At 48.3% G+C, this 25,391-nt stretch overlaps 1 protein-coding gene across 3 annotated transcripts in view; it reads right to left on the reverse strand.

Annotated features, from left to right (window-relative positions):
• The window catches only part of CYP4F22 (cytochrome P450 family 4 subfamily F member 22), a 41,487-nt gene extending 16,096 nt beyond the window's left edge, over positions 1–25,391 (reverse strand). Inside the window, exons 1-4 of one of the 3 annotated variants that reach the window (XM_028712435.2) lie at positions 25,237–25,391; positions 20,757–20,979; positions 4,826–4,970; positions 1,069–1,122 (exon numbers count right to left, since the gene is read on the reverse strand). In XM_028712435.2, the coding sequence (XP_028568268.2) occupies positions 1,069–1,122; positions 4,826–4,970; positions 20,757–20,979; positions 25,237–25,331 (517 nt within the window). In that variant the 5' untranslated portion in view covers positions 25,332–25,391. Of the gene's footprint in view, positions 1–1,068; positions 1,123–4,825; positions 4,971–17,291; positions 17,437–20,756; positions 20,980–24,811; positions 25,204–25,236 lie in introns of those variants that run through there. The other 2 variants (XM_028712434.2, XM_028712436.2) reach the window with 2 other exon arrangements.

The following is a 25,391-nucleotide window of genomic DNA, read 5'->3' on the forward strand; positions in this document are numbered from 1 at the left end:
TCCCCACTGTGGCGGGCGCTGTACTGGCTGTGACGTCGCATGGGGGCAGTGCATGCGTTAGTCATGCACCGTCCCGACGTCACCTTCCCACCCGCTGTCAGATCAGAGGGCAGCGGCGCGCATGCTTTAAATGTCGCAATGGTTTTGCGGCTCCCAGGTTGTTGTTTTTCTTCGGAAACGGGTCCAAGTGGCTCTTTTTGTCTTAAAGGTTGCAGACCCCTGGTTTGGGTGAAAAGTGGGACCTGGATCTGAACAGGTTGCAGATCCCTGACCGGAAGAATCAGAAATCAGGAAAACCAAAATTTTAATAAAGAATGGGGGAAATATATAATTTATCTTAAAAACCATTGTAAACAGTTAAAATTGTTAGTATGGTTCGAATAACCCTTGTAGTTTAATGGTGAATTTTGGATATAATGGGGAGGTAAAAGATTTGGATTACAGTGGAACCTCTACTCACAACCACAATCCATTCTGGAGGCCCGTCCAGAAGTCAAAACAGGTCGCTGGGGGGAGAGGCGCCATTGTGCGCAGGCGGCGTTTGCCTGCTTCTGCGCATGTGCAAGTGGCAACTACTGCTTCTGCGCATGCGTGAACGGCGGCAAACCCGCCAGTTACATCCGGGTTTGCCCCAGATGTTGGGCAAAATGGACACGAGCGGAGGCAGACATAAGAAGAGGTTTGACTGTATTATAAAAGATGCAGGAGGAAATGATTAACAATAGGACCCACAAAGGAGAGAAGGGAAGTCCAGGAGGTTCTATGGAATCTTGTCTTTCTGTTTTATGTTGGATATGTGATTGTAAAACTGTCATTCGAAAAACCAAATGAACAGGTTGCAGGTCCCTGTTCTGCATCAATTGCGGGGAACCCCTGTCCCTTCAGATGTTGCTGAAATGCAACTACCACCAGCTCCAGCAAGCATGGCCAACGGCCAAGAATGAGGGGAGTTGTAGTTTAGTAACATCTGGAGCCCCAAAGGTTCCCCACACCTGCTCTACGTACTTATCCCTGGCACAAGAGCTCATGGTCTGACAAGTTTCAGTGGTGGTGATGGGGGTACCTTACCAAGCCAAGGCTTCAAGAAGCCGTAGAAGAGTTTGTCTTTAGGAGCAACAGCAGCTGCAGGGAAGAGAAAAACAGAAACACGTTCACTCTAGTCCTCTCTTTTTAAAAAAGTTCAGATCTCCAGACATTTAAGTATTAAAGAAATTGGGCATACAATTATTATGATGTTTATTTATATCCTACTTCCGCCCCCCCCCCGACTGCGACTCAAGGTGGCTTACACAAATTAAAGCAATAAAAATATTTAAAGTGTTTTCACTGGGGAGTGGAGCAAGGGAATTGGAACGCCTTCTGCCTAGCAGCACAGAGCAAAGGCTCAGGAAGGGATCATCCCACCCCCAGATATTTGCATCTGCATCAGACTAGAAGCACAAAATGGGCACACTTGCAGGGAAGCTCACTGAGGCCAAGCAGCCACAAAAATGGAATTATCTTCAGATTAAGACAAAATAAGAATAAAATAAAAGAAGAATGGCAAAGATAGCACAGACTTACATTTGCCATGCTTTTATTTTGTTGAAGAGGTGGTGTAGTTGTTTTTATTTTCTTTACAAAAATCAACTTTTTTCCTACAGAACTCCACCCTGAGAACATGCAGGGAGCGTCCTTGGAATAATGCAGCCATGCTCGGATCCCATGATTTGCATGGCACCCTTCAACGCACTTTACAAAACCTTCCCTCTCCCATCTCAATTAAAGCAAAATTAACCACTCAGCGTTACATTTTGAGTCTACAAATTAATAGATGCAGAGCATAAATATAGACATACACAAGCACACTCCAGGTAAGGCAAAGGTAGGGTAGGACATTCTCATTTCCCTGACAGAGAAGGAAGACGCAGACCCGGTTTTCACATGATTTGTTTAGGCTTACTATGATTTACAGGTGGGGGGTGTTAAGGGAGGGGTAGTACCTCTGGCAAGGGACACATCCTGCTCCTTCAGGGGCAGTTTGTCCACCTTTGGTCCCCACCCTGCACTCGGCTCTCACCTGTGGCTCCTAGAAGCTGTTGGTGTGACAGCGGCCACACCCTGGGAATGGCTTTGATTGGCCAGCTAAACCAGGTGAGGATAGCCGAAGGGTCTCAAACCCTCAGTGAGTTAGGGACCTCCTCTGTGTGCAAAGACAGGCTCTGGCAGATTGAGCGGACGAAACCAGTAGTGCGTCCAATGGTCAATAAGACGGTTTCTGCCCATGCTCTAGAGGCAAGTGAGGGGCAGGTGGGGTTTGCCAACCTGGAAAGGTGGTCCATGTAGGACAGGGTCAGCAAGGCTTACCGGGCATGGGCCGGATCACTCCTGCGGAGATCCTCCGTGGGAAGGACCGACACAGCGCAATGCCGTAAATCGCGTCTGCTCATGTCCGCAGTGCCAGAAATTGCTTCTGCGCATGCCCAGACTCTTGCTGCGCGATTTCCAGTGTCTGGGCATGCGCAGAAGCAATTTCTGGCACCGTGGACATGCATAGACGTGATTTACGGTGTCTGGGCATGCGCAGAAGCGATTTCCAGCACCGCAGACATGCGCAGAAGCGATTTCTGGTGCCACGGACATGCGCAGAAGCGATTTACAGCGTCTGGGCATGCACAGAAGCAATTTCTGGAGAAGTGGAAAATGGTCCCCGCACCGCACTGGTTTAGTGCAGTGCGCGGGGACTTGCCGAGCGGGCGGCTTCGTTTGGGGGCGGCTCACGGGCTGGTTAAGTGACCCTCATGGGCCACCTCTGGCCCATGGGCCTTAGGTTGCCGACCTCTGATGTAGGAGAAGGAAAACTCTGATCCAAATCTGCACTGCTTTGCAGGATATATTAGGGAGAAGAACAGGCTAAGGAGTAAACCCTACACAAATCCAAAGTCCCTAAGATGGTTGGATGGCTCCTTATATGCCTCCTTCCGGCAGCTCCGGCAGCCAAGCTGGTGCCAAATGTTTTGCTCTGCTTTCCTTTGGACCACTTCAGTGAGGCCGAAAGGGGGGTCTTGTTGACTGGGCAGCCCAGGACCTCCATGCACATTGCTTAGGCCTGCGCACTGCGGAGGTCCCTTTGGTGTTGCCAATGCAGCGGTCTGACTTCAGCCCCTTGAAGCGCACTCCATTGCCTCTCGAGAAAATCAGGTGCCAACAGCAGCAAACCCAGCTTGGCAGACTAATCATAAATTGTTTTCTGCCAACAAATTGTGGTGGAAAGCCATGATTTGGTGTTAGCTTATGAATCATGGCACGCTTGGCGTTATGACTGAACCAGATAGCCCTGACTGATCCAATCCTGTTTGGCCAGCCCACTCCAGACAATCGCCGGGGCACAAAAACCCAACGCAAGAAAACAAAGCAAGCTTTGGAGAAACAAGTTAGAGATTGTTTGCTTCTCTGTGGGACAATTCATGGTTTCCTGAACAAACCATGGTGAAAACAAGCCTTCCTAAAAGCATCTAACAACGTCCCTTTGCAATGATGAGTGGATTAATTCCTTTGACAAAGCCATGCTGCACATTCACCAAACAGCTTCCGACAATTGAGAGTCCATTGTAATTACAGAGAATGCATGATTGGGTCTACAACTGCCAAAGGCTCCGGTGAGAAAATATAATGGAAGCCATCTCCATTGATTATTGATATATCCACAACCAGTTGATTATCATTTTGCATTTATGGCCATGCATGAACACTATTGCAGCAGTTTCCCAAGGCTTCTTGCTGTGGAATATTCCGAATGCATGTGTTTGTTGTGCAACTTACTTAATTTTCTCTTATTCTTCACATAAAAGAATTGCTCCCTATATTATCGCCAGCTCTCCACATTAATTTCTCTCCCCTCCCCAATAAAGTCACATGTCTAAGATGGCAGTCTGAAGGTCAAAACCTGAACCAAGCAGGCAGGCATGGGGCAAGTTGTCAATGGCTCATTGAATTCTATGGACTGAAGCGGATAAGCTGCTTTGAAAATAGGGATGCCCAGTGCTATTTTTCAGAAAAAGAGGTGCCGGAACTCACCACGAACACCTCCCTCGTTCTCTTAGAATGGCAATGCTGCCAGAACTGAGCTGCTGTTGTTGTTTTTTTAAAAAAATATTATGTATACTTTTCAGATATATACATTTCACTGATTTTACAGTCATTTTGACATTTTAAAACTTGACTTCCTTCCCCCTTTCTGCGGTTCTTTAAAATTGTTTTCAATGCCTTCTGCATATCCAAATTTACTTAACTTACTCATTTATTTATCTCCTTTAAATATATACTCTTATGTAACTGCAGGTTATTACAATGACCCTGCCAGTGTTTTGATCTGTTTACAATTTATCTGCAAATATTCAACAAACCATTTCCATTCTTTGCCAAAAAGTTTGTTATCTTGATTTCTTATTCTTCCGGTTAAGTTTTGCCATTTCTGCATATTCCATCAGTTTTTGTATCCATTCTTCCTTGAGTTCTGGGTGAGTTCCAGCTGAAAAAAAGCCCTGGGGACATCCTATTCCGTAGCTTCCAACGTTTTCCCAATGAAAATAGGGATGCCCTAAGGAAAAGCGGGACATTTCGGGATCAAATCAGAAACCGGGACGGCTTCTGTAAATCCGGGACTGTCCCTGGAAATTAAGGGCGCTAGGAGAGTCTGATCCAACAGGATTTTCTTATGTTCTTATGCCCGACATGAGACCTACAGGCAGCCAGATGCCACCCCAAGTCAGCCCACTGCATGCCTCCAGCTTTGTGCCCTAAGGAACGTCCTCCACACGTGCCCACTTTCTCTGCCACAATCTACCTGATTCCCGGAGCACAGGACCGATGGTCTCTGGATGGAAAAGCCTCAGAATTGGAACCCAGGGCCCAAACCACCAGACACAGATCCGCCCGTACTGGGCAGTCAGCTGCGCGGCATCCTGCAGCCCTTCCTCGGTGCTTCGTGCCTAGGACAAGGATTGGGTTAGCAGAGACGCCAGCTCAGCCTGCTCCCCAAGATCCGTGTGAGTAAATAAGTCCGCAAAGCTTGCTAGCCTGCAAAGGAACAGTTAGTTAAGAGTCCTCCAGCTTGTCGCATTTCGATTGTAGGTACAGTGGGGAGACGGCACACTCCATGCTCAGTCCACCAACCCATTCACTCGCTTGTGTGTAATTCCTCGTCGCCTGCGGCGACCAGGCTACTGACTAATTGCAAGGCCCAAGCCTTCCTGGAATGGGAGTGATATTAAAAGAGTTTGGACTTGATATCCCACTTTATCACTCCCCTTCAGGAGTCTCAAAGCGGCTAACATTCTCCTTTCCCTTCCTCCCCCACAACAAACACTCTGTGAGGTGAGTGGGGCTGAGAGACTTCAGAGAAGTGTGACCAGCCCAAGGTCACCCAGCAGCTACATGTGGAGGAGCAGAGATGTGAACCCGGTTCCCCAGATTACGAGTCCATCGCTCTTAACCACTACACCACACTGGCTGTGCTGGAGACAAAGATGGCAGCCAGCAAGAAGAACCAAGCAGAAAAAGAAGGAAAGACAAAATGCAATATACTAGACCTCTCCATTCTCAACCTTGGGTTTCCAGATATTAAAAAGGTAAAGGGACCCCTGACCATTAGGTCCAGTCGTGACCAACTCTGGGGTTGCAGAGCTCATCTCGCTTTATTGTCCAAGGGAGCCAGCATACAGCTTCCAGGTCATGTGGCCAGCATGACTAAGCCACTTCTGGCGAACCAGAGCAGCGCACGGAAATGCCGTTTACCTTCCTGCCGGAGCGGTACCTATTTATCTACTTGCACTTTGATGTGCTTTCGAACTGCTAGGTTGGCAGGAGCAGGGACCGAGCAACGGGAGCTCACCCCGTGGCGGGGATTCAAACCACCAACCTTCTGATCAGCAAGTCCTAGGATCTGTGGTTTAACCCCACAGTGCCACCCGCGTCCCTCTCTCCACCCGCGTCCCTCCAGATATTACTGAACTACAACTCCCGTTATATCTGTCAGTAGTTCTACTACTCCTGACCGCTGGCCATGCTGGCTAGGAATGGTAGGAGTTGTAGTCCAACAATGCCTGGGGATCCAAGGTGGAGAAAGGTTGCAGTTATAGAAAGAACCGGTACTGTTCCTATGACAAGTGTGATAGGAACATGAGGAAGCTAAAAAGCTGTGGTGTCTTCTTTTGACGTGCACTTTAGGTAGAAATTGACCAGCTGGCCAGGGGGGCAGGGAAGAGGCATAGCCCAATGGTGAAACGCACGCTTTGTTTACAAAAGGCCTCTGGCATCTCCAGGGAGCAGGTGTGCCGACTCAGGCTTGTGGGTGCCCGCCGCCACAACGTGGACATGCGATGTCACACACACATGCCTGCACATAGTGCATTTGACATCACACGCATGTGTGTGATGTTGCGTGTCCGCATGGCGGCTCCTCTTCTTCCTCCTCTTTGCAGCCAGCGAGGCACCCTTTTCCGCAAGGAGGGGCACAGTCAGAGAGACTGTGCCTCCATGTCTGAGGCCCTCCCCCCAATAAAAGGGTGCTTCGCTCTCTGGTTGCAGAGGGCAGAGCTGAGCTGCTTCTCTCTCAGAGAAGAGAGCCGTCGCAGAAGAGAGTCACTGCCACCTACCGGCTTTTCTCATTGACTTTGTGGGTGCCAAGCCCCCACAATTATATTCTTGTGCACCCACGGCCTCCTGGATTTGGCTCCTGTGCCAGGTAGGGTTGGGGAAATGTTGGAAAGCTTCTGCAAGTGTTCACAATAATGAGCAACCTTGATCACCTTGGGAGAACGAGATAAGAGGCCGATGTGGTGTTGAGAAGGAGGAGTAGAAGTTGTTTGGACTCAATATCCTACCTTTCACTCCCCTTAAGGAGTCTCCAAGTGGCTAACAATCTTCTTTCCCTTTCTCCCCCACAACAAACACTCTGTGAGGTGAGTGAGGCTGAAAGACTTCAAAGAAGTGTGACTGGCCCAAGGTCACCCAGCAGAGGAGCGGGGAATCGAACCCAGTTCACCAGATTACGATACTACCACTCTTAACCACTACACCACTGCTGGCTCCAAAAGTGCCTGGACTCCAAACATCTGTTCACTTCTGTGCTTTACTTCTACATGAGGCAGCAAGCAAAGAAGGCCTGCTTCAGGAAAAGCCAGGACTTCAAAGGTCATACCCTTGAGGCTCTAGCTGTGTTTGGATCATGGCCAGAATGGTCATGAGAGGGGGCAGACAATGCTACCTGTCATGACCTCCATTATTCGTGACACCAAAACTAGGGCAACCAGTGTTTCACCAGCGAGGGATTTGGGGAATCCTGCCAGTCAGTGTTAGCCGTTCTCTGATCCATGGCACATCATATTCCCCTTTTGTCTCAAGAACGGACTCAGGAACCGCTTAGTTAGAGGCTGCTGCCCTGACTCCTTGGTCAAATCAATTGTCTTAGCTTCAGCATCTGAACTGCAACCCATTTCCTAGCTGCCTTCCTGCAAGATGCTGAATTCATTACCTTCTGGCATCCCTGCCTGCACTTGAGAGGGTCCACCTTTCACATTCATGGCTCCTTAGGAACTCTCACTGTCATCACCACTGCTTATCTTATTGCTAGATCCATATCAGCTGGAGTTTAGGACTGGTTTGGACACAGAAACTACTTTGGTCACCCTGTATGATGACCTATGTCAGGAGAGAGACAGGGAAAATGTCTCCCTGTAAATTCTCCTCAACTTCTTTTTTTTTTTAAATTTTTATTGCGTTTCTTTCCATAATTTTGTACATTCCAGACAAATACAGTAGATACAAGAAACAATTTTTTCTTTTTTAACAAAAAAAAACAAAAATAAATAAATCCCTATTTGGACTTCCCCACCCCTTCCGGATCTGCGTTCTTTAAGTTGACAATGTCAGCAATTTGTTACCTTATTTCATACCTTATTGTAACTTTCAATTGTTATGTATCCAAATTCAATGTATTGTATCTCAGTTTTAATGCCTTTAAAATAAACATAACATATTCGATTCAATTTGTCTCCTTTTCTCTTTTATCACTTGTTTTACCATTTACTTAATCATAGTTGCTAAAGCATAACATTTCCTGATCGTGCACTATCTTAAGATTCATACAGTTTGTAATATTTTTGCAAATAGTCTTTAAATTTTTTCCAGTCCCCCTCAATTGTTTCTTCATCCAAATCTCGGATTCTGCCGGTCAGTTCAGCTATCTCCATGTAGTCCATCAACTGCGTCTGCCATTCCTCCAGCGTGGGCAAATCTTGTGTCTTCCAACTCTTTGCGATGAGTATTCTTGCTGCTGTGCTAGCATACATAAACAAAGTTCTGTCCTTCTTTGACATTTTCTGGTCCACCATACCCAGCAGGAAAGCCTCTGGTTTCTTGGGAAAGGTATACCTAAATACCTTTTTCAATTCGTTATAAATCATTTCCCAGAAGGCCCTCACTTTTGGGCAGGTCCACCAGAGATGGAAGAAGGTCCCCTCTGCCTCCTTACACTTCCAACATTTGTTGTCAGACAGGTGATGTATCTTAGCTAACTTGACTGGGGTCATGTACCACCGGTATATCATTTTCATAATGTTTTCCTTCAGGGCACTACATGCCGTGAATTTCATTCCGGTGTTCCATAACCTTTCCCAGTCTTCAAACATAATGTTGTGTCCAACATCCTGTGCCCATTTTATCATGGCAGATTTAACTATCTCATCCTGTGTGTTCCACATAAGCAGCAAGTTACACATTCTCGATAAAATCTTGGTCTTTGGTTCTAACAATTCTGTCTCTAGTTTCGATTTTTCCACCTGGAAACCAACTTTTTTATCCATTTTAAAAACCTCTTGAATTTGAGCATAGTGTAACCAATCTCGCACCTTATTTTTTAGTTTATCCTGGCTCTGCAACTTCCAGTTATCTCCAATTTTTTCAATTAATTCCCAATATTTCGGCCAATAGGCCTCCATATTGGGTCTTTTTCGAGCCTTGGCCTCCACCGGTGATAACCACCTCGGTGTTTTGCTCTCTAATAAGTCTTTGTATTTCAACCAGACTGCAAAAATTGCTTTTCTGACAATATGGTTTTTGAACAATTTATGAACTTTAACCTTGTCATACCATAGGTATGCATGCCAACCAAAAGCATTGTCAAAGCCTTCCAGATCTAGAACATCAGTGTTTTCCAACAAGAACCAATCTTTCAGCCAGCAGAAGGCTGCAGCTTCATAGTACAGTGGTACCCCGCAAGACGAACGCCTCGCGAGACGAAAAACTCGCAAAAGAAAGGTTTTTTCGTTTTCGAGTTGCCTCGCAAGACGAATTTCCCTATGGGCTTGCTTCGCAAAACGAAGCTTGCCCAGGGGACAGCGGGTCTTCTCTTTTGAAGCAAGGGGCGGCGGGGAGATCGCTTCTCCCCACCGCCCCTTGCTTCAAAAGAGGTCCGGGGACAGCGGGAAGCGCTTCGCGCTGCCCCCGGACCTCTTTTGAAGCAAGGGTTTGCGGGGAAAAGCGATCTCCCCGCAGCCCCTTGCTTCAAAAGAGGTCCGGGGGCAGCGGGAAGCGCAGCGCTTCTTCCCCGCTGCCCCCGGACCTCTTTTGAAGCAAGGGGCTGCGGGGAGATCGCTTCTCCCCACCGCCCCTTGCTTCAAAAGAGGTCCGGGGACAGCGGGAAGCGCTTCGCGCTGCCCCCGGACCTCTTTTGAAGCAAGGGTTTGCGGGGAAAAGCGATCTCCCCGCAGCCCCTTGCTTCAAAAGAGGTCCGGGGGCAGCGGGAAGCGCAGCGCTTCTTCCCCGCTGCCCCCGACCTCTTTTGAAGCAAGGGGCTGCGGGGAGATCGCTTCTCCCCACCGCCCCTTGCTTCAAAAGAGGTCCGGGGACAGCGGGAAGCGCTTTGCGCTGCCCCCGGACCTCTTTTGAAGCAAGGGTTTGCGGGGAAAAGCGATCTCCCCGCAGCCCCTTGCTTCAAAAGAGGTCCGGGGGCAGCGGGAAGCGCAGCGCTTCTTCCCCGCTGCCCCCGGACCTCTTTTGAAGCAAGGGGCTGCGGGGAGATCGCTTCTCCCGGTGCTCCGAAGCCGGGCGGGGGGGAGGGAACACCTGCCCCAGCTGCCCCGCTTCGGAACGCTGCCCCGAAGCGGGGCGGGGGGGCGGGAACACCTGCCCCAGCCGCCCCGCTTCGGAACGCTGCCCCGAAGTGGGGCGGGGGGGCGGGAACACCTGCCCCAGCCGCCCCGCTTTGGAACGCTGCCCCGAAGCGGGGCGGGGGGGCGGGAACACCTGCCCCAGCCGCCCCGCTTCGGAACGCTGCTCCGAAGCGGGGCTGGGGGGCGGGAACCTCGCACCCCGCCGCCGGGCATCGGAACGAGGTCCTGGACCTCTTCTGAAGGCAGGCGGGGGCAAAAGTCTTTGCTCCCCCCGCCTGCCTTCCCGGGACAGCGGAGACTTCTCCGCTGCCCCGGGCGATCTTAAAATGCTGGCGGGCGGGAGCGAAGCGTTCGCTGCCGACCCCTAGCATTTTAAAATCTCCTCGGGGCAGCGGAGACTTCGCTCCCGCCCGCCAGCATTTTAAAATCGCCCCGGGACAGCAGGGGCTTTTAAAATGCTGGCGGGCGGCAGCAAAGCCCTCCTGTCCCCGGAGCTTGCGGGGCGGGAGGTGGGAAGAAGGGCTTTTCTTCCCACCGCCAGCCTTCAGAACAGCCTTCTGAAGGCTGGCAGTGGGAAGAAAAGCCCTTGTCCCCCCCCCCCCCAGCCTTCAGAAGAGGTCGGGGGACAGACTGTCCCCGGACCTGGTCTGAAGGCGGTTTCCCTAGGAACGCATTAATTGATTTTCAATGCATTCCTATGGGAAACCGTGCATCGCAAGACGAAAAAACCGCAAGACGAAGAGACTTGCAGAACGAATTAATTTCGTCTTGCGAGGCACCACTGTACAACCTCAAGTCCGGCAGGGCAAACCCCCCTCTTTCTTTCGAGTCAGTTAATATTTTAAACTTTATTCGGGGCTTTTTGCCCTGCCAAACAAACCTGGATATATCCTTCTGCCATTTTCCAAAACATTCCATTCTGTCCACGATCTGTAAGGTTTAAAACAAAAACAACATTTTCGGCAATACATTCATTTTTATGGCTGCGATTCTTCCCAACAAGGAAAGTTTCAATCTTGACCAAATTTCTAAATCCTTTTTAACTTCCAACCAACATTTCTCATAATTGTCTTTAAATAAATTCAAATTTTTGGAAGACAAATATATCCCTAAGTATTTCACTTTTTTGACCACACTTAATTCTGTTTCTCTCTGAAACCCCTCTGTTTCTGTAAGTGTCAAATTCTTGGTCAGAACCTTAGTTTTTTGTTTGTTCAACTTAAATCCCGCCACCCGACCAAACTCAGATATAAGTTCAAGAACTCTTTTTGTACTGGATTCTGGCTCCTGCAGTGTCAAAACTAGATCATCTGCAAAAGCTTTCAGTTTATATTGTTTCACTCCGACCTCTATCCCTTGTACCGACCGGTCCTCCCTTATCATGTTCAGTAGCACCTCCAGGACTGAAATGAATAAAAGAGGGGATAGAGGGCACCCTTGTCGTGTCCCTTTTTCAATTTTAAATTCCTCCGTCACCACATTGTTCACTATTAGTTTAGCTTTCTGTTCTGAATAAATTGCTTGTATTCCATTTTCAAACCCCCGTCCCACTCCCATCCCTTCCAAATTTTTCTTCATAAACATCCAAGATATGTTGTCAAATGCTTTCTCCGCATCAATAAAAATTAACACCGCCCTTGTGTTCCTATTGGTTTGCAAAAGTTCCAAAATGTCAATGATGTTTCTGGTATTCTCATATAAATGTCTACCAGGGAGAAAGCCTGCTTGGTCTTTGTGGATTACTTCATTTGAGACCTTTTTAAGTCTACTTGCCAAAATGTCTGCAAATATTTTGTAATCCACATTCAGGAGTGAGATGGGACGGTAGTTCTTAAGCTGAGTCTTTTCAGATTCTGTCTTAGGTATCAATGTGATGAAAGCTTCTTTCCACGTTTCTGGTGCCCTCTTCCCATCCATAATCTGGTTGCATACCTCCAACAGAGGTTGTGTCAGATAATCCTTCAAAGTCTTGTAGTATTTGGAGGTAAGCCCATCCGGGCCTGGAGATTTGCCTAGTTGCATATTCTGAATGGCACCTTTGATTTCCTGTGAAGTTATTGTAGAGTTCAAGATTGATCTTTTATCTTGAGTTATTTTTGATAGTCCATTTGTCTTTAGAAATTGATCTATCTCTGATTCTTTCTGAGGCCCCTGTGCATAAAGTTCTTTAAAATATCTGTGGAAGCACTTCCTAATTTCTTCTGGTTTCTGCACCGTTCTTCCTTCAATCTCTAGATTTGTAACTGTGTTTAACTTTTGTCTTTTTTTCAGCTGCCAAGCTAGCAGCTTTCCACATTTATTTGCTGATTCAAACGATCTTTGCTTCATCTGTTTAATTTTCCATTCAATCTCCTGATTTATCAACTTAGAATATTCTGCTTGATGGAATTTGATTTCTCTCAGCACCTCCTTTGACTTTGGTTTAGTTCTCAATTTTTTCTCTCCTTGATGTATTTTCTCCAGTATTTTATCCTTCTTTCCATTCCAGAGCTTTTTCTTAATTGTGTTCTGTTGTATCAGAAACCCTCTCATAACGGCTTTGCTTGCGTCCCAGATCGTTCTTTTTTCTACTGTAGTATTCAGATTTATCTCAAAATAGTCCTTTAGCGTTTTTTGGGCCTTTTTCACAATCTCTTGATCTCTTAATAGTGTGTCATTCATTCTCCATCTGAAGGAACCGGATTGAGTTAGTCTGAATTCTAATTTCAGAGCGTTGTGGTCGGAGCATGTTTTTGGGCAGATTTCCACCTTTCTGGTCTTAGGTGCCAGCCCTCTAGACGTCCAGATTTGGTCGATCCTTGTCCAGGACAAGTGGGCCTCAGAGAAAAAAGTTCCTTCTTTACCTAGGGGGTTCTTTGTCCTCCATATGTCAATCAAATCCAAATTGTCAGTCAATTCAAAAAAGGTTTTAGGCAGTCTACCGTCTGATGTTAAATTTTGACTTTGAGACTTATCCATATGTGTAGACACCACTCCATTCATATCTCCCATCATTATAATGTTAGTATAGTCCATATAATCCAGCAAAATCTCATGCAGCTTCTTGAAAAATTCTGATTTCCCGTCGTTTGGAGCATATATTCCTAATATCAAATTTTTTTTCTCCTTGTGTCTGGATTTCAATCGCCAAGATTCTTCCTTGTTCATCCTTAAATAAGAATTTGGGCGCCAGGCTCTCCTTAGCATAAATCACCACTCCTCTTTTCTTAACCTTATCTGATGAGATAAATTCTTGGCCTAATCTTTTGTTAACCAAAACTTTTCTGTGGAGCCTGGTCACATGAGTTTCTTGTAGGCAAATAATGTCCAATTGTTCTTTCTTCAATATATGAAATATCTTCCTTCTTTTCTCCGGGGAATTTCCGCCATTTATATTCCAACTAAATAGCTGCAGAGACATCCTGTATTATTTTGTTACACCTAGAGTGGTGTATCTTCTTTATCCTCTGGTCCCGAAGGTATAGGCGTTCCTCCGCCACCAGGCGGTATAGGCCCAGATTGAGGTAGGGGCCAATGAGCTGCTGCTTCTTTTTGGAGATCTTCTCCGTGGTCATGCAGGAACTTTTGTAGGTCCTCTGGTGTTCTTATTTTAACCTTCTTCTGTTTGTAGGTAAATGATAATCCTTGTGGGAACTCCCACCTATAAAGAATTGAGTTGAGTCTCAACAACTTTGCCAATTCTGAGTAGGTGGCTCTCAAGTCCAATAACTGTTTAGGTATATCTCTATAAATTTCCACCCTTTTGTCTTGTATCTCAAGTGAGTTTTTAAAGTGAAGGCCTAGTATCTTGTCTCTCTCTTCCCTTGTTCTCAAAGCTATCAAACAGTCTCTAGATCTGTCCTTTCTTACCAATCTTCCCAGTCGAAAAGCCGATACTATTTTAAAGTCAGTTTCTTCTTTTATGGCCCAGAACTTTGAAAATTCTGTTGTCAAAAATCCGATCAGATCTTCTTGTTCAATTTCTGGGATAGCCCTCAATCTGAGGTTGGTCTCCCGATTTTTCAATTCCACCAAAGAAAGATAGGTTTGCTGGTCCCCAATCTGTTTATGCAGAGGCTTGACTTCTGCTTTAACTTCCTCGACCTCTTTCTTAGCTGACGTTGCTATTTGAATGGCTTCCCCTGCTAGTTTACGATTCTCTTCTGTTGCTCCTTGCAATTTTTCAATTGCTTGTGTGTGTTGGGAAACCTGATCCGTCAATTTCTGAATCGAGGACGTAGCTTGGTCAATTTTGATTGATTGATTATCTACTTTTTGATTTAAGGTTGACAGTTGTTCCAAAATTTGCTTCAAAACAGCCTCTGATCCTCCTGCTGCCATATCCTCCTCTTCAGATTCTTTAGGCTTTTCAACTTCTAGCTTTTGTGTTGCAAGCACAGCTGGAACCGATAATCTGCGTCCCTGAGTCAAAGTTGTTTGTACAAGCTGTGCCTGCTTTTTCGCTTTTTCTTTTTCCTTAGCTTCCTTAGCTTTGGCTGCTCTTGTCTTTCCTGTACCACTCATCAGTCAATGTTCAAGGTCAAATATTGTAATCCCATGGGAAAGACAAGTCCACTTTAAAAACAATCCAATGAGAGAAAGTAAACAAATAGAGCTGTTCCCAGGCCTTTATATTCCCAAAATCCTCTAGGGGGAGTGCCACCAAAGTTCAGTAAGAAGAAGGCAACTTTTCCGCCATTAAAGTCCCTATTGTTCCAATTTTAAAAGCACAATTGTCCCAAAACACTAAAAAAGCAGATTCTGTAGAGCACTTCCAAACTTTAACAAAGTTCCAACAAGGTGCCTGCAACAATATCCAGTCTAGCTAGTTGAGCTCAAAAGTGTCACTTTAGTATCCAAAAGTATCTAGGAGTTTTGTAACAGTTCCGCGGTTAAGGCAACTTCCCCCCGGCAGCCCGATGATTTGGAGATCAAAACCTCTGTTGCCCCCAGGCAAGGGGACCGCTCCAAATTAATTTTTAAAGGTTTACTCACTGGTAATTCTGTGTTTCTTCTTTGAAAGTAAGTTTAAAAATGCACGAACGTCCCTCTTTAACGCTTCCCCACACAGCGCATTCAGCTCCTCCTGTCCTTTGCTTTGATCTTAAAAGCAGTGCCGGAAGACGGACTTCCTTTTTCTCGTCTCCCGGTTTCAGCCAAATTCTTTAAATTTATTCCACCGAATTTCAGGTCCTTACTCACGGGATTGTTGTTTCAGCCTGATGTTTCCAGGAAGAAAGGTCGGCGCTCATCCGTGACAGCCGCGCGGCTTCGCCTCCGCAGAAAGAGCGATGAACTCACAGCACCGCTCCCCCTCCTTCACTCCGGAGCCCCTTACGGGGTTCCTTCCGCGAATTAGGGTTCGCTCCAGGTGCCCGCCGAGTCCCACGGCCACGAGCTCACTCTACTCGTGGTTTGTCTTAATGGGTTGCCGCTGCGCCGTAGCGAACAACCCTTTTCTGCGGTGCCCCTCTTCATAGCTCGAAGAGGTCCGCCATCACGGTTTCGCGCCGCCTCCGGAAGTCTAAATTCTCCTCAACTTCTAAGCAGCTTTTGAAACCATCAACCATGGTATCGTTCTGGAACAGCTGCCCAAGTTAGGGGGGCAGTGGCACCACTTTGCAGTGGTCCCGGTCAGGGCGTAGAGGGCGTAGCAAGGGAGGTGTGGTAGGTGCAGTTTGCAACGGGTGTCCCCACTGGGGGGGGGGTTTGACAAAATGGCGAGCGGCACTCACCATGGGGCCTGCAACGTGCCCAAGCCATGTGACTTTAAACTATGTCTGTGAGGTATGTATGTGTTCTTGTCATTGTTTGCTATGCTGTTGTGTATTTCTGTGTTTTTCTGTTATACAGTGGTACCTCTGGTTACAAACTTAATTCATTCCGTAGGTCCATTCTTAACCTGAAACCGTTCTTAACCTGAGGCACACTTTCGCTAATGGGGCTTCCCGCTGCCGCTGTGCCGTCGGCTGTGCAATTTCTGTTCTCATCCTGGGGCAAAGTTCGTAACCCAAGGTACTACTTCCGGGTTAGTGGAGTTCGTAACCCAAAGCGTTTGTAACCCAAAGTGTTTGTAACCCGAGGTACCACTGTACTGTCAACCACCCTGTGATCCTTGAATGAAGGGTGGCACAGAAATTTCATAAATAACAATAATTATTATTCCTCTTGCAGCTAGATAGAATCACTAACACACACCCTATTCATAATAATAAAACCATCCTGAAAATCCACCATCAGAAAATGAAAAAAATACTTGCAGTGTTACATATATTTTTGTTTGCTCCTTCATTTAAAACATTGCATACTGCCCTTTCATTAGGGTGGTTGTGTTACTCAGTTTAAGTCTGGTTTAAGGATAATCAATCCTAAGGAGGAAGGAGTTGAAGTTGTCTATCAATAGTTAGCTACTGGACAGCAGACTGAAAGGGCACACCCAGTTCACCCAGTTAGCCTTTGACAAGACGGCGAGATGTCCTGCATTAAATCAATCATTAACAACTTTGCATCTATATATGCAAATCAGTAAATTTTATATGCAATTTTCTGTCCTTTTTTTCTTTTTGGCTCGACCCTTCCTCAACAGATTCCTGGTTGGTAATGAAACCCTAAAAACACAATAAAATTGTCGCATTAAGGATAATACAAGGTGGCCACTAAAAATGTCCACAAATTAAAATGTCCAAGAAAGCAAAACGCCCTAGTCTAGAAACAAAACAAGAACCGAATGTAGGCACCGGCTGCATTTCTTTAAGTAAGACATGTGAAAATTCATTATTAAATGAATAAATCAAAGTCTTCTGCTTTGTTGTTATTTGGAGCACTTCCAATTGGGAAGGGCGCTTAGAAAAGAGCCTCAGCAGATCTCAGCACGTGGGCATGCTGGTTTCAATCACAATACTATATCATGGTTAAAGTTATTGCATCTCTCATCTCAACACTGTTTCCTTCACTCCCATCCTGCCTTCCCCCCAGTCAGTTCAGCGCCTGTGTTGAAACTCTGGTTTGGGGGGGGGGGACAACTTCACACCAGCATGAGACCATGTATTTGGCCAAGGTCCACCTTTCGCTATGGAAACTCCATCATTCATGCCTGGGGAAGATAGCCTCTTGGGCCTGCGATCGACTCTTGAGTCTTGCCACAATCTACCACCACAGTACCTGAGGCTGTTGCAACTGGCTTGATATAATCAGGATGAACCAAGGAAATGAGCGGTATGAAGGGCCCCATCCACGTCACAAATCCCTGGGAGTAGGTGGCTACCAGCTCGGAGACTTTGGCCAAACCCTCATCACAGGGCAAAACCTGGAAGCAACAGAGGCAGTGAGTGTAGGCACCAGCAGGGACCGCGGTGCCATTGGGACAGGATTCTGGGGGCTAAGTCCGAAGCCCACCGGCCAGCAGAATGAGGAAAAGACTGACCACATCTGGAAATAAGTGACATAGAGAGAGGGTCCCATGTGGGGCCGTTGAGTCCAAGGTCCTGCCACATCTAACGGCATCACTGTACAAGTGGCAGGACTGCCGGGAACGAGGCAAAGGCGGTGATGGATGCCGGCCAAGGTTTGCAACAAGAACAAGAGGGAAGAGGTGGCGCTTCATAAAAGGAGCTTGCTGTTGGGCTTGGAGCTTGGACTCTGGCCACCTGCCATGAGCAGGCACCTCAAGGTCTGGCAAAAGCCCCGTTCATCTCAGTGGGACGGGCACCGATGTTCCCACTGGCTATCTGGGTGACTATACATACAGCAGCTGGTAGGCAGCAATGAGTCCCAAAGCCAGCAGCTTTCTCAGAATTCCAGAGTGGTGCTTCATATTCACTAGAGATGCTAGGGAGACAAGAGCATTGCTTAAGGAGGCATATACTGCCACCCAGTGCTTTTCTTCTAGATAAAATGGGGCTGGTACTTGTTTACCCTCAGAGATAAGAGCTGTTGCCACCCATCCCTAAGCCCGGGGGGGGGGGGAGGATGGGGGAATGAGCAGCAGCAGAGCAAGCCAATCAGGCGCCTGGGGCGGCGTGTGTGCCCTGCACCCAGAGGCGGGGCCAGCTGCCCGTGGGGCAGGGCCAGCTGCGGCAAGATGCTCTGTGGGTGTGATGGCCTGGGATTCAGACTCGGAGGCTGAACCTGAGGAATCCCAGCCTGCACAGGATTCCCCGCCTCCAGAACCAGCTGAGCCGGGGCTGGGGCCTGAGCCTGAAGGGTCCTCACCTGTGCTGGATCCTCAGGTGCAGACATCAACTGAGTCTGCTTTGGCTCCTGAGGTGATGGAGGACCCATTGCCTGCAGGTGCTCCACTCTCAGCCCCGTCAGGGGAAGCTGAGGTTGCCTCTGGGTCTGGTAACCCTCCAGCCTCTCCTGAGCTGCAGAGACTCAGGGCAGAGAGGCGGAGGGAACTAAGTTCCCACAGGAGGGAGTGCTCGCCTCCAGGCCAGGAGAGGCGAGTCACCTGTGGACCAGGGCCGCCCTATGCCTTGGGGCAGATAAAAGCCAGCCAGCCCCAGTCCCAAGTTGTGGGAGCAACATTGTTGGTAGCCTGTTCCTGCCTGCACCCTGTCCTGCTGGAGCGCCTGACCTCACCCAACTCCCTGCCTTAGACCCAGCTTCAGCTTTGATGGACTGCCTTCATACTGCACCCTCGACCTCGGACTGGACTCGGACCTCGCTTCACGGTTAACCCACGGGACCAGCACAGTGGGGCCTCCGAGGCGTCTGCCTGCCTCCTCCCATTCAGCTGCCCTACAGCTGACGGGGAGGCGGCGGGTGGACCGTTTGGGGCAGCGTGGAGCCTGCGGGTGCCCAAGCCACTACATCACTCCCAGGAGAGATGCGTGGCTTGGGCGCACTGCAGGCCCCGTGGTGAGTGCTGCCCGCGATTTTGCCACCTCCCTCAGTGGTGACACCCAGGGTGGTCCGCCCCCACCGCACCCCCTTCCTCCGCCCCTAGGAATGAGGATGATGAGTGCATAGGGGTTGATTGGGAGGGGCAAACGGCCCAAGCCGATTAATCTCTGGGGGATAATTTGAGAGAGATACCCATGTCAACAGCCAACAGCCAGGAACAAAGGCAAGCAAATGAGGGCTTATCCGGACTCAGTGACTGAGTGCTCTTTTTTTTCGCCCCACAGCTTTCACCACAAAAGGATGACACAAAAGCATGACAAAAAGATATAGAGGTTATCCACAGGTTGCCATCTGCTCTGATTCAGTGGTAAGAGGTGTTTTTTTTTTTGCAGGGAAACTCCAGAGTTAAAGAGAGAGACAGACAGCGCTCACTTGGACATGGAGCTTTAAAGTGCAGACTTCTGGAAATTGTGAATAAACCCCGAGCTAGCCTTCTTGTCATGTCCCTGCCATGGGCACTGCTCTACCCGAGAGTCATCTCTGGGTTCATGCCCAGTCCCATCTTGGCAACTATGCTCCAGGGAAGCCTGGCCTGCTCATTAACAGCTCAGCAAAGACCTCAGCAGCTCCTGCCAAGAAGCTGGCCTCCTTAGAGACGTGTCACCGGGCCCAGGGCTCACAGTGTGCCCTGAAACAGTCCTGAGAGAGAGGGACGGCGAGAGGGAGAAACAAAGCGAGAGAAAACAGAGGAAGTGCTGTGAAGTTTTGGGGAAAGAAGAGCAAGGAGCCGGCTGGGCAGGGGGCTGAACGCACATTTTTGGAGTCTTTGATTTCTCTCCACCCCCACCCCACAAATTAAGGTGACCGGGTCTTGCTGCTATTGCATTCTGAAGGGAGTTGCTGGGAGCAGAAACCTCTACCTGACTTCTATATGGCTCTGCCATTTCTGGGGCTGGGAGCAATCTGTGGGGAGGACGAGCCAAACTGTGGCAGAGCAGAGCTGGGTTCAAATAACCTGCAAGGAGAAAACGCAAGGAAGAAGAAGACAGGACCGTGGTTGGGGATGCGGCAACATTTGAGCAAGCTGGGAGTGGAAGTTGTTTGTGAGAACAAAGGACCCATTCAATCTGTCCCTGTACCCCTTATGGCAAGCAAGATCTATTTTCTGAAACAAATGTTTCTCCCTTCCTCACATTCCAGCTAGAGTGCATTCCCAATCTGAATACATATGCAGTTTGGGCTGGCTCTCTCTTCATTTCTGCCTCCCGTTTACAGTGGTACCTCAGGTTAAGTATTTAATTCGTTCCGGAGGTCGGTTCTTAACCTGAAACTGTTCTTAACCTGAAGCCCCACTTAGCTAATGGGGCCTCCTGCTGCTGCCGCGTGCCGGAGCCCGATTTCTGTTCTTATCCTGAAGCAAAGTTCTTAACCTGAAGCACTATTTCTGGGTTGGCCGAGTCTGTAACCTGAAGTGTATGTAACCTGAAGCATATGTAACCTGAGGTACCACTGTATAACACAAATGAATGAATGGATGGATGGATGGATGGATGGTGTCTCAGACTGAAAGACATTCTTAGAATGTCACAACCAGCCCGCCCTGCAGTTCTGAATTTAGGCAAGGCTTGGGCGCCATCGGCACGCAGGTATGGCGGTCTGTATCCCTCGCCCACCAAAAGCAGGGCAGGCTGCTTCAGTGCCCCCTCCTTTCCCTCCCCTCAGCCAAGCTGGAGACCTCCCTCCTTGACCAAGCCAAGCCGCAGCTCCAGAGGCCACACTTACCAGGTTGAGGTGTCCTAGGAGCCAGTTGCGACGCGGGGGCTCTGGGAAGCAACGCAATCTCTGGCAGTTAACGTAAAAGCGGTGGCACATGCCAAAGGCATCTGTAAGCGAACGGAAGAGCAAAGCCAGCAGCAAAAGCCCGAGGCTGGAGACAGCCATGGTCCGGAACAGGGTCTTCTCGAGAGCCAGCTTCTCCAGGATCCAGTCGGTGAAGGGCAACATTCTGGAAGAGGGAGGCAAGGAGGAGAGGGAGGCAGGAGGGACACAGTGTGCTCAGTGGGAGAGGGAGGCTGAGAGCAAGAATTTAAGCAAGCCTCCGCCACCCCCAGAATCGGTCACATTGGACTCTCTCCCTTCACATTGGCTCCCCCCCAAACCTGCTACACCTTGCCAGACCAGTGCACATTGAAACTGGAGTAGGCGCCCTTTGGTGATGGGCCAAAAAACAAGAAAATTCCACCTTCAGACAGACTCACTTTCCTATTTCCCTCACAGTGCTGGCAACCCTGCAACTCCCCAAACAGTGGGCAGAATGAGATTCCAATTAGTCATGTGTATCCACCCTCCACTGTCCCTGGAACACTTTTATTCATTCACTTAAGTTGTCTTGGCGGTTGTGATCAGGGCCAGGAGACCGGCTGAAGGGGGGCTACTTTCCCTTCCACCTTTTTTTTTTGCCTCACTCCAATTCACTTCCATGGGAAAGATAACAGTGCTTACATCTTTTCTTCCGAGGGGGGGGGGGAATACCTGGGGGCAATTTTGAGTGCAAAAATACCCCAATGGGATATGGTGAAGCTGCCCAGAACCGCAATACCTCAGGGACCGCCTCTTTCCATGTGAACCTACCCGGACCCTGAGATCATCCTCTGAGGCCCTCCTTTGTGTGCCTCCTCCTCGAGAGGTCCAGAGGGTGGCAACACGAGAACGGGGCCTTCTCTGCAGTGGTTCCCCGTCTGTGGAATGCTCTCCCCAGGGAAGTTCGCCTGGCACCTTCATTATACTCCTTTAGGCACCAGGCAAAAACGTTCCTTTTTAACCAGGCCTTTGGTTGATCTGATTTACATCCTATGCCCTTTTAAAATGTGGGAGGGGGGCTATTGGGTTGTTGTTTTTATTTTTATTAGGTATTTTGTGGTTTCTTATCTTGATTTTATTCTGTGAACCGCCCTGAGACCCCCAGGTATATCGCGGTATATAAACTTAATAATAATAATAATAATAATAATAATAATAATAATAATTCCATCTGCTGCTTCTCCACTCAAACTCAAGTCTCCTCCAGAGTCTGGCAGAAAGATAACCAATTTGGACCCAAAACAAACATCGATACAAAGCAGCTTCTTTACGTATGGGAATGTGCTCGCTGCCTTGACCAATTGCTCGCCTCTCATTTATCACCATTCAAAAAGCAGAAAACCTGCCGTGAGAATGAAGGGTGACTTTGTGACGTCACAGGAGGCAGCCAGTCAGAGAGCTCTGTTCTGCAGGCTGGCTTCCGTCACTGTTAAGACCCAGCTTGCAACCCAAGTGGATGTTGGGGTGAATAAGAGGGATCCCACCACCCGCTGCCCCGGGCAAGTCCTGTATGTAGAAATTGCCTTTGATTCCCCAGACAAAAACTGGGAGCACGGGAGGGGATGCTGAGGGGTGACTCAGAAAGAGCCCTAATGTTGCCATAGCCTAGTTTCTCAAACCTGGGCTGCCTAATCCACTAATTGCTTTCGGTTTGCACAGTAGGGCAAGGTGCAGCAGAAAAGATTGCCTGCTTGCACAAACTTTTGAAAGAGTGGTCTCCCTCATCTGCTCTGCCTTCCTTCCTTCTGAGAACACAAGACAGCCTGATAGGGGGAGACCTGGTGTCTCATACTTTTGCAGCTCAAACAGTGCAGGACTTCACGCTTTGCTCTGCGGTTACGTGAGAGCAGAAATTACAAGCGCGAGAAAGAGGTTATTGTTTTTCCCCTAAACCCTAGAAGTCTTGGCAGCTGTGTGCTAGAAACAGAACACTCATCTTTAGCAGGTAAAGTTTCAGGTGGCATAACCAGTTATACTGAATGCATTTTGGGGGGGCGGGATTGCGGTGGCGGGAAAGGTAAAGGTAAAGGACCCCTGGATGGTTAAGCCCAGTCCAAGGCGACTATAGGGTTGTGGCGCTCATCTCGCTTTCAAGCCAAGGGAGCCAGTCTTTGTCCACAGACAGCTTTCCGAGGCATGTGGCCAGCATGACTAAACCGCTTCTGGTGCAACAGTACACTGTGACGGAAACCAGAGTGCACAGAAATGCTGTTTACCTTCCCACCGCAGCGGTACCTATTTATCTACTTGCACTGGCGTGCTTTCAAACTGCTAGGTAAGCAGGAGCTGGGACAGAGCAATAGGAGCTCACCCTGTTGTGCGGATTCGAACCGCCAGCCTTCCAATCGGCAAGCCCAAGAGGCTCAGTGGTTTAGACCGCATCCCCTGTGGTGGCAAGCCCCACCCATTACAATTAGGCACATTCTTTCCATAGGGTTTAAAGACAACAGTCTGCAATCCAGATACTGGTATGAACAAGAAAAACACTAGAATGCTTGCATTCATGACTGCTGCTATGAATGGTCCATATGGGCATCTTGAGTGTTACATAGATAGCTCATAAACCACAATTATTTTTTCCCCTATTTGGACCCATTGTTCTCTTTCTCTCCCTACCTCCTTCGCTTTGGTATTCCTTTTTTCTTTCTTTTTTTTTCTTTTTTTTCCTTTTTTTTTGGAGAAGGTTGCAAATTCCAAGACAGTGTCCTGGGAGACTGAGATATCCTCCCACTTTTCTTTTTTTAAAGAAATGTTGCCATTTCTGATGGCAGATTGGTGCCCATTTGTTCTTTTAATATAGCGAGAACAAACACAGAGACTGTACTTTTTGCACTTCGTTATCACTTGATAACGTCCCACATCCCAAAGTACGCACATATAGGGATTAAATGAAGATGCCTTCTCTAGTCTGCCAAAGTTCATAAATTCTGCCAGAGTGAGTGTGTTGGTCTTTAGCTTATACATAAATCCGGCACTGGTTACTAGCCCAGAGATGGAAAGAAGACGGAGTCCCTACCAGGGAAGAGTGGCAGATTAAGTTGATGGACTATGCCAAAATGGCAAAAATGACCGGAAGAATCAGAAATCAGGAAGAAAGACCAAAATTTTAATAAGGATTGGGGAAAATATGTAATTTACCCTAAAAACCATTGTAAACAATTAAAGTTATTAGTAGGATTAGAATAAACACTTGTGGTTTAATGTTGAATTACGGCTGTAATGGAGATTTAATAAATTTGGATTGATAGACAAGATGCAGGAGGAAAAGGTCAATATTAGGATCCACAAAGGGGAGAAGGGGTGTCCAGGAGATTCTTCGGAATTCTCTTTCTATGCTGGTTGATAATTGTTTGTAAATTTCAAAATTTGAAAAAAATAAATTATAAAATAAAATAAAATAAGGGCAGCTTGGTTTGCCAACATTTAGCAGAGGGCCTCCTTGGTAGTGGTGCCAGCCCTGTGGAACGGCCTCCCATCAGACGTCAAGGAAATTAACAACTTATATGACTTTTAGAAGACATCTGAAGGCAGCCCTGTTTAGGGAAGCTTTTAATGTTCGATGTTTTATTGTGTTTTTAATATTCTGTTGGGAGATGCCCAGAGTTGCTAGGGAAACCCAGCTAGACGGGTGGGGTATGAAATAATAATAATAATAATAATAATAATAATAATAGTTGTTGTTGTTGTTAAAAGGTAGGGTACTTTTTGGGGGAAATCATGGGTAAATATACCCCCAAAAGAGGACATTAGGGGAGGCAGGCTTTGGTTGGGGGGCAGGTTGACGCTGGGGGGGGAGAACCTCAGTTAATTAAGTACCTTCAATGCTTTTCCATATTTTTTGTTGATCTAGGGGAGGCAGCAGCCCCCCCCTGGCTACGCCCATGGGGGGGCATGTCTGTGCCCTTTTTGCAATATTTACTTCCCATTGATTGCATGCTTACACGATTTATCTCCCCTTTCCTTTCTAACACACAAACCTCCGAGGCACTCCGCGTTACGCACAGGAGAAAACCCAGCAACCGACCGACCGAGCGCCTCCCGATCCCCCCTTCCCCTGCGGGGGTCTCTGCGCTCCGCTCCGCCTTGCCCGGGGCCACTTTCCCGACGTTGCTTTGGCAGGTAGACAGCCGTGCCAGGAATGCAGCCAAGCAGGTGCGGAGGGCGAGAGGCGGCGCTTCGGCGGGATCTGGGCTGCCCAGGAGCCGACAGCATCACCTCTCCACCCCGGAGAGGATGCCCTTTGGACTGCTGCAAGCTGGCGCAGGACCTTGGCTGCCAAAGCCAGAAAACGTGTCTCGTCGGAATGGCTGGAGACCCGCGAGGAACGCGGACGGCAGCTCAGCGGAGGCGAAGCATCTCTCTCCAAAGAGTCCCCCTGCAGCGCACGGCTTTCCTTCCTTACCTGGCCTCGCGCGTGCGCTCCCCTTCCCCTTTTCTACTCCGTCTCTTTCCGTGCTGTGCCGCAGGTGAGAAGCGAGCCGAGAGCCACCTGAGCATGCTCAGCAGGCGCCCATCTCCGCCTCCCCTCTTCCCGCCCCTCCAGGCGGAGCAACGATG

Source organism: Podarcis muralis, chromosome 17, assembly GCF_964188315.1.
Source record: "Podarcis muralis chromosome 17, rPodMur119.hap1.1, whole genome shotgun sequence".
Classification (NCBI taxonomy): Eukaryota; Metazoa; Chordata; class Lepidosauria; order Squamata; family Lacertidae; genus Podarcis; species Podarcis muralis.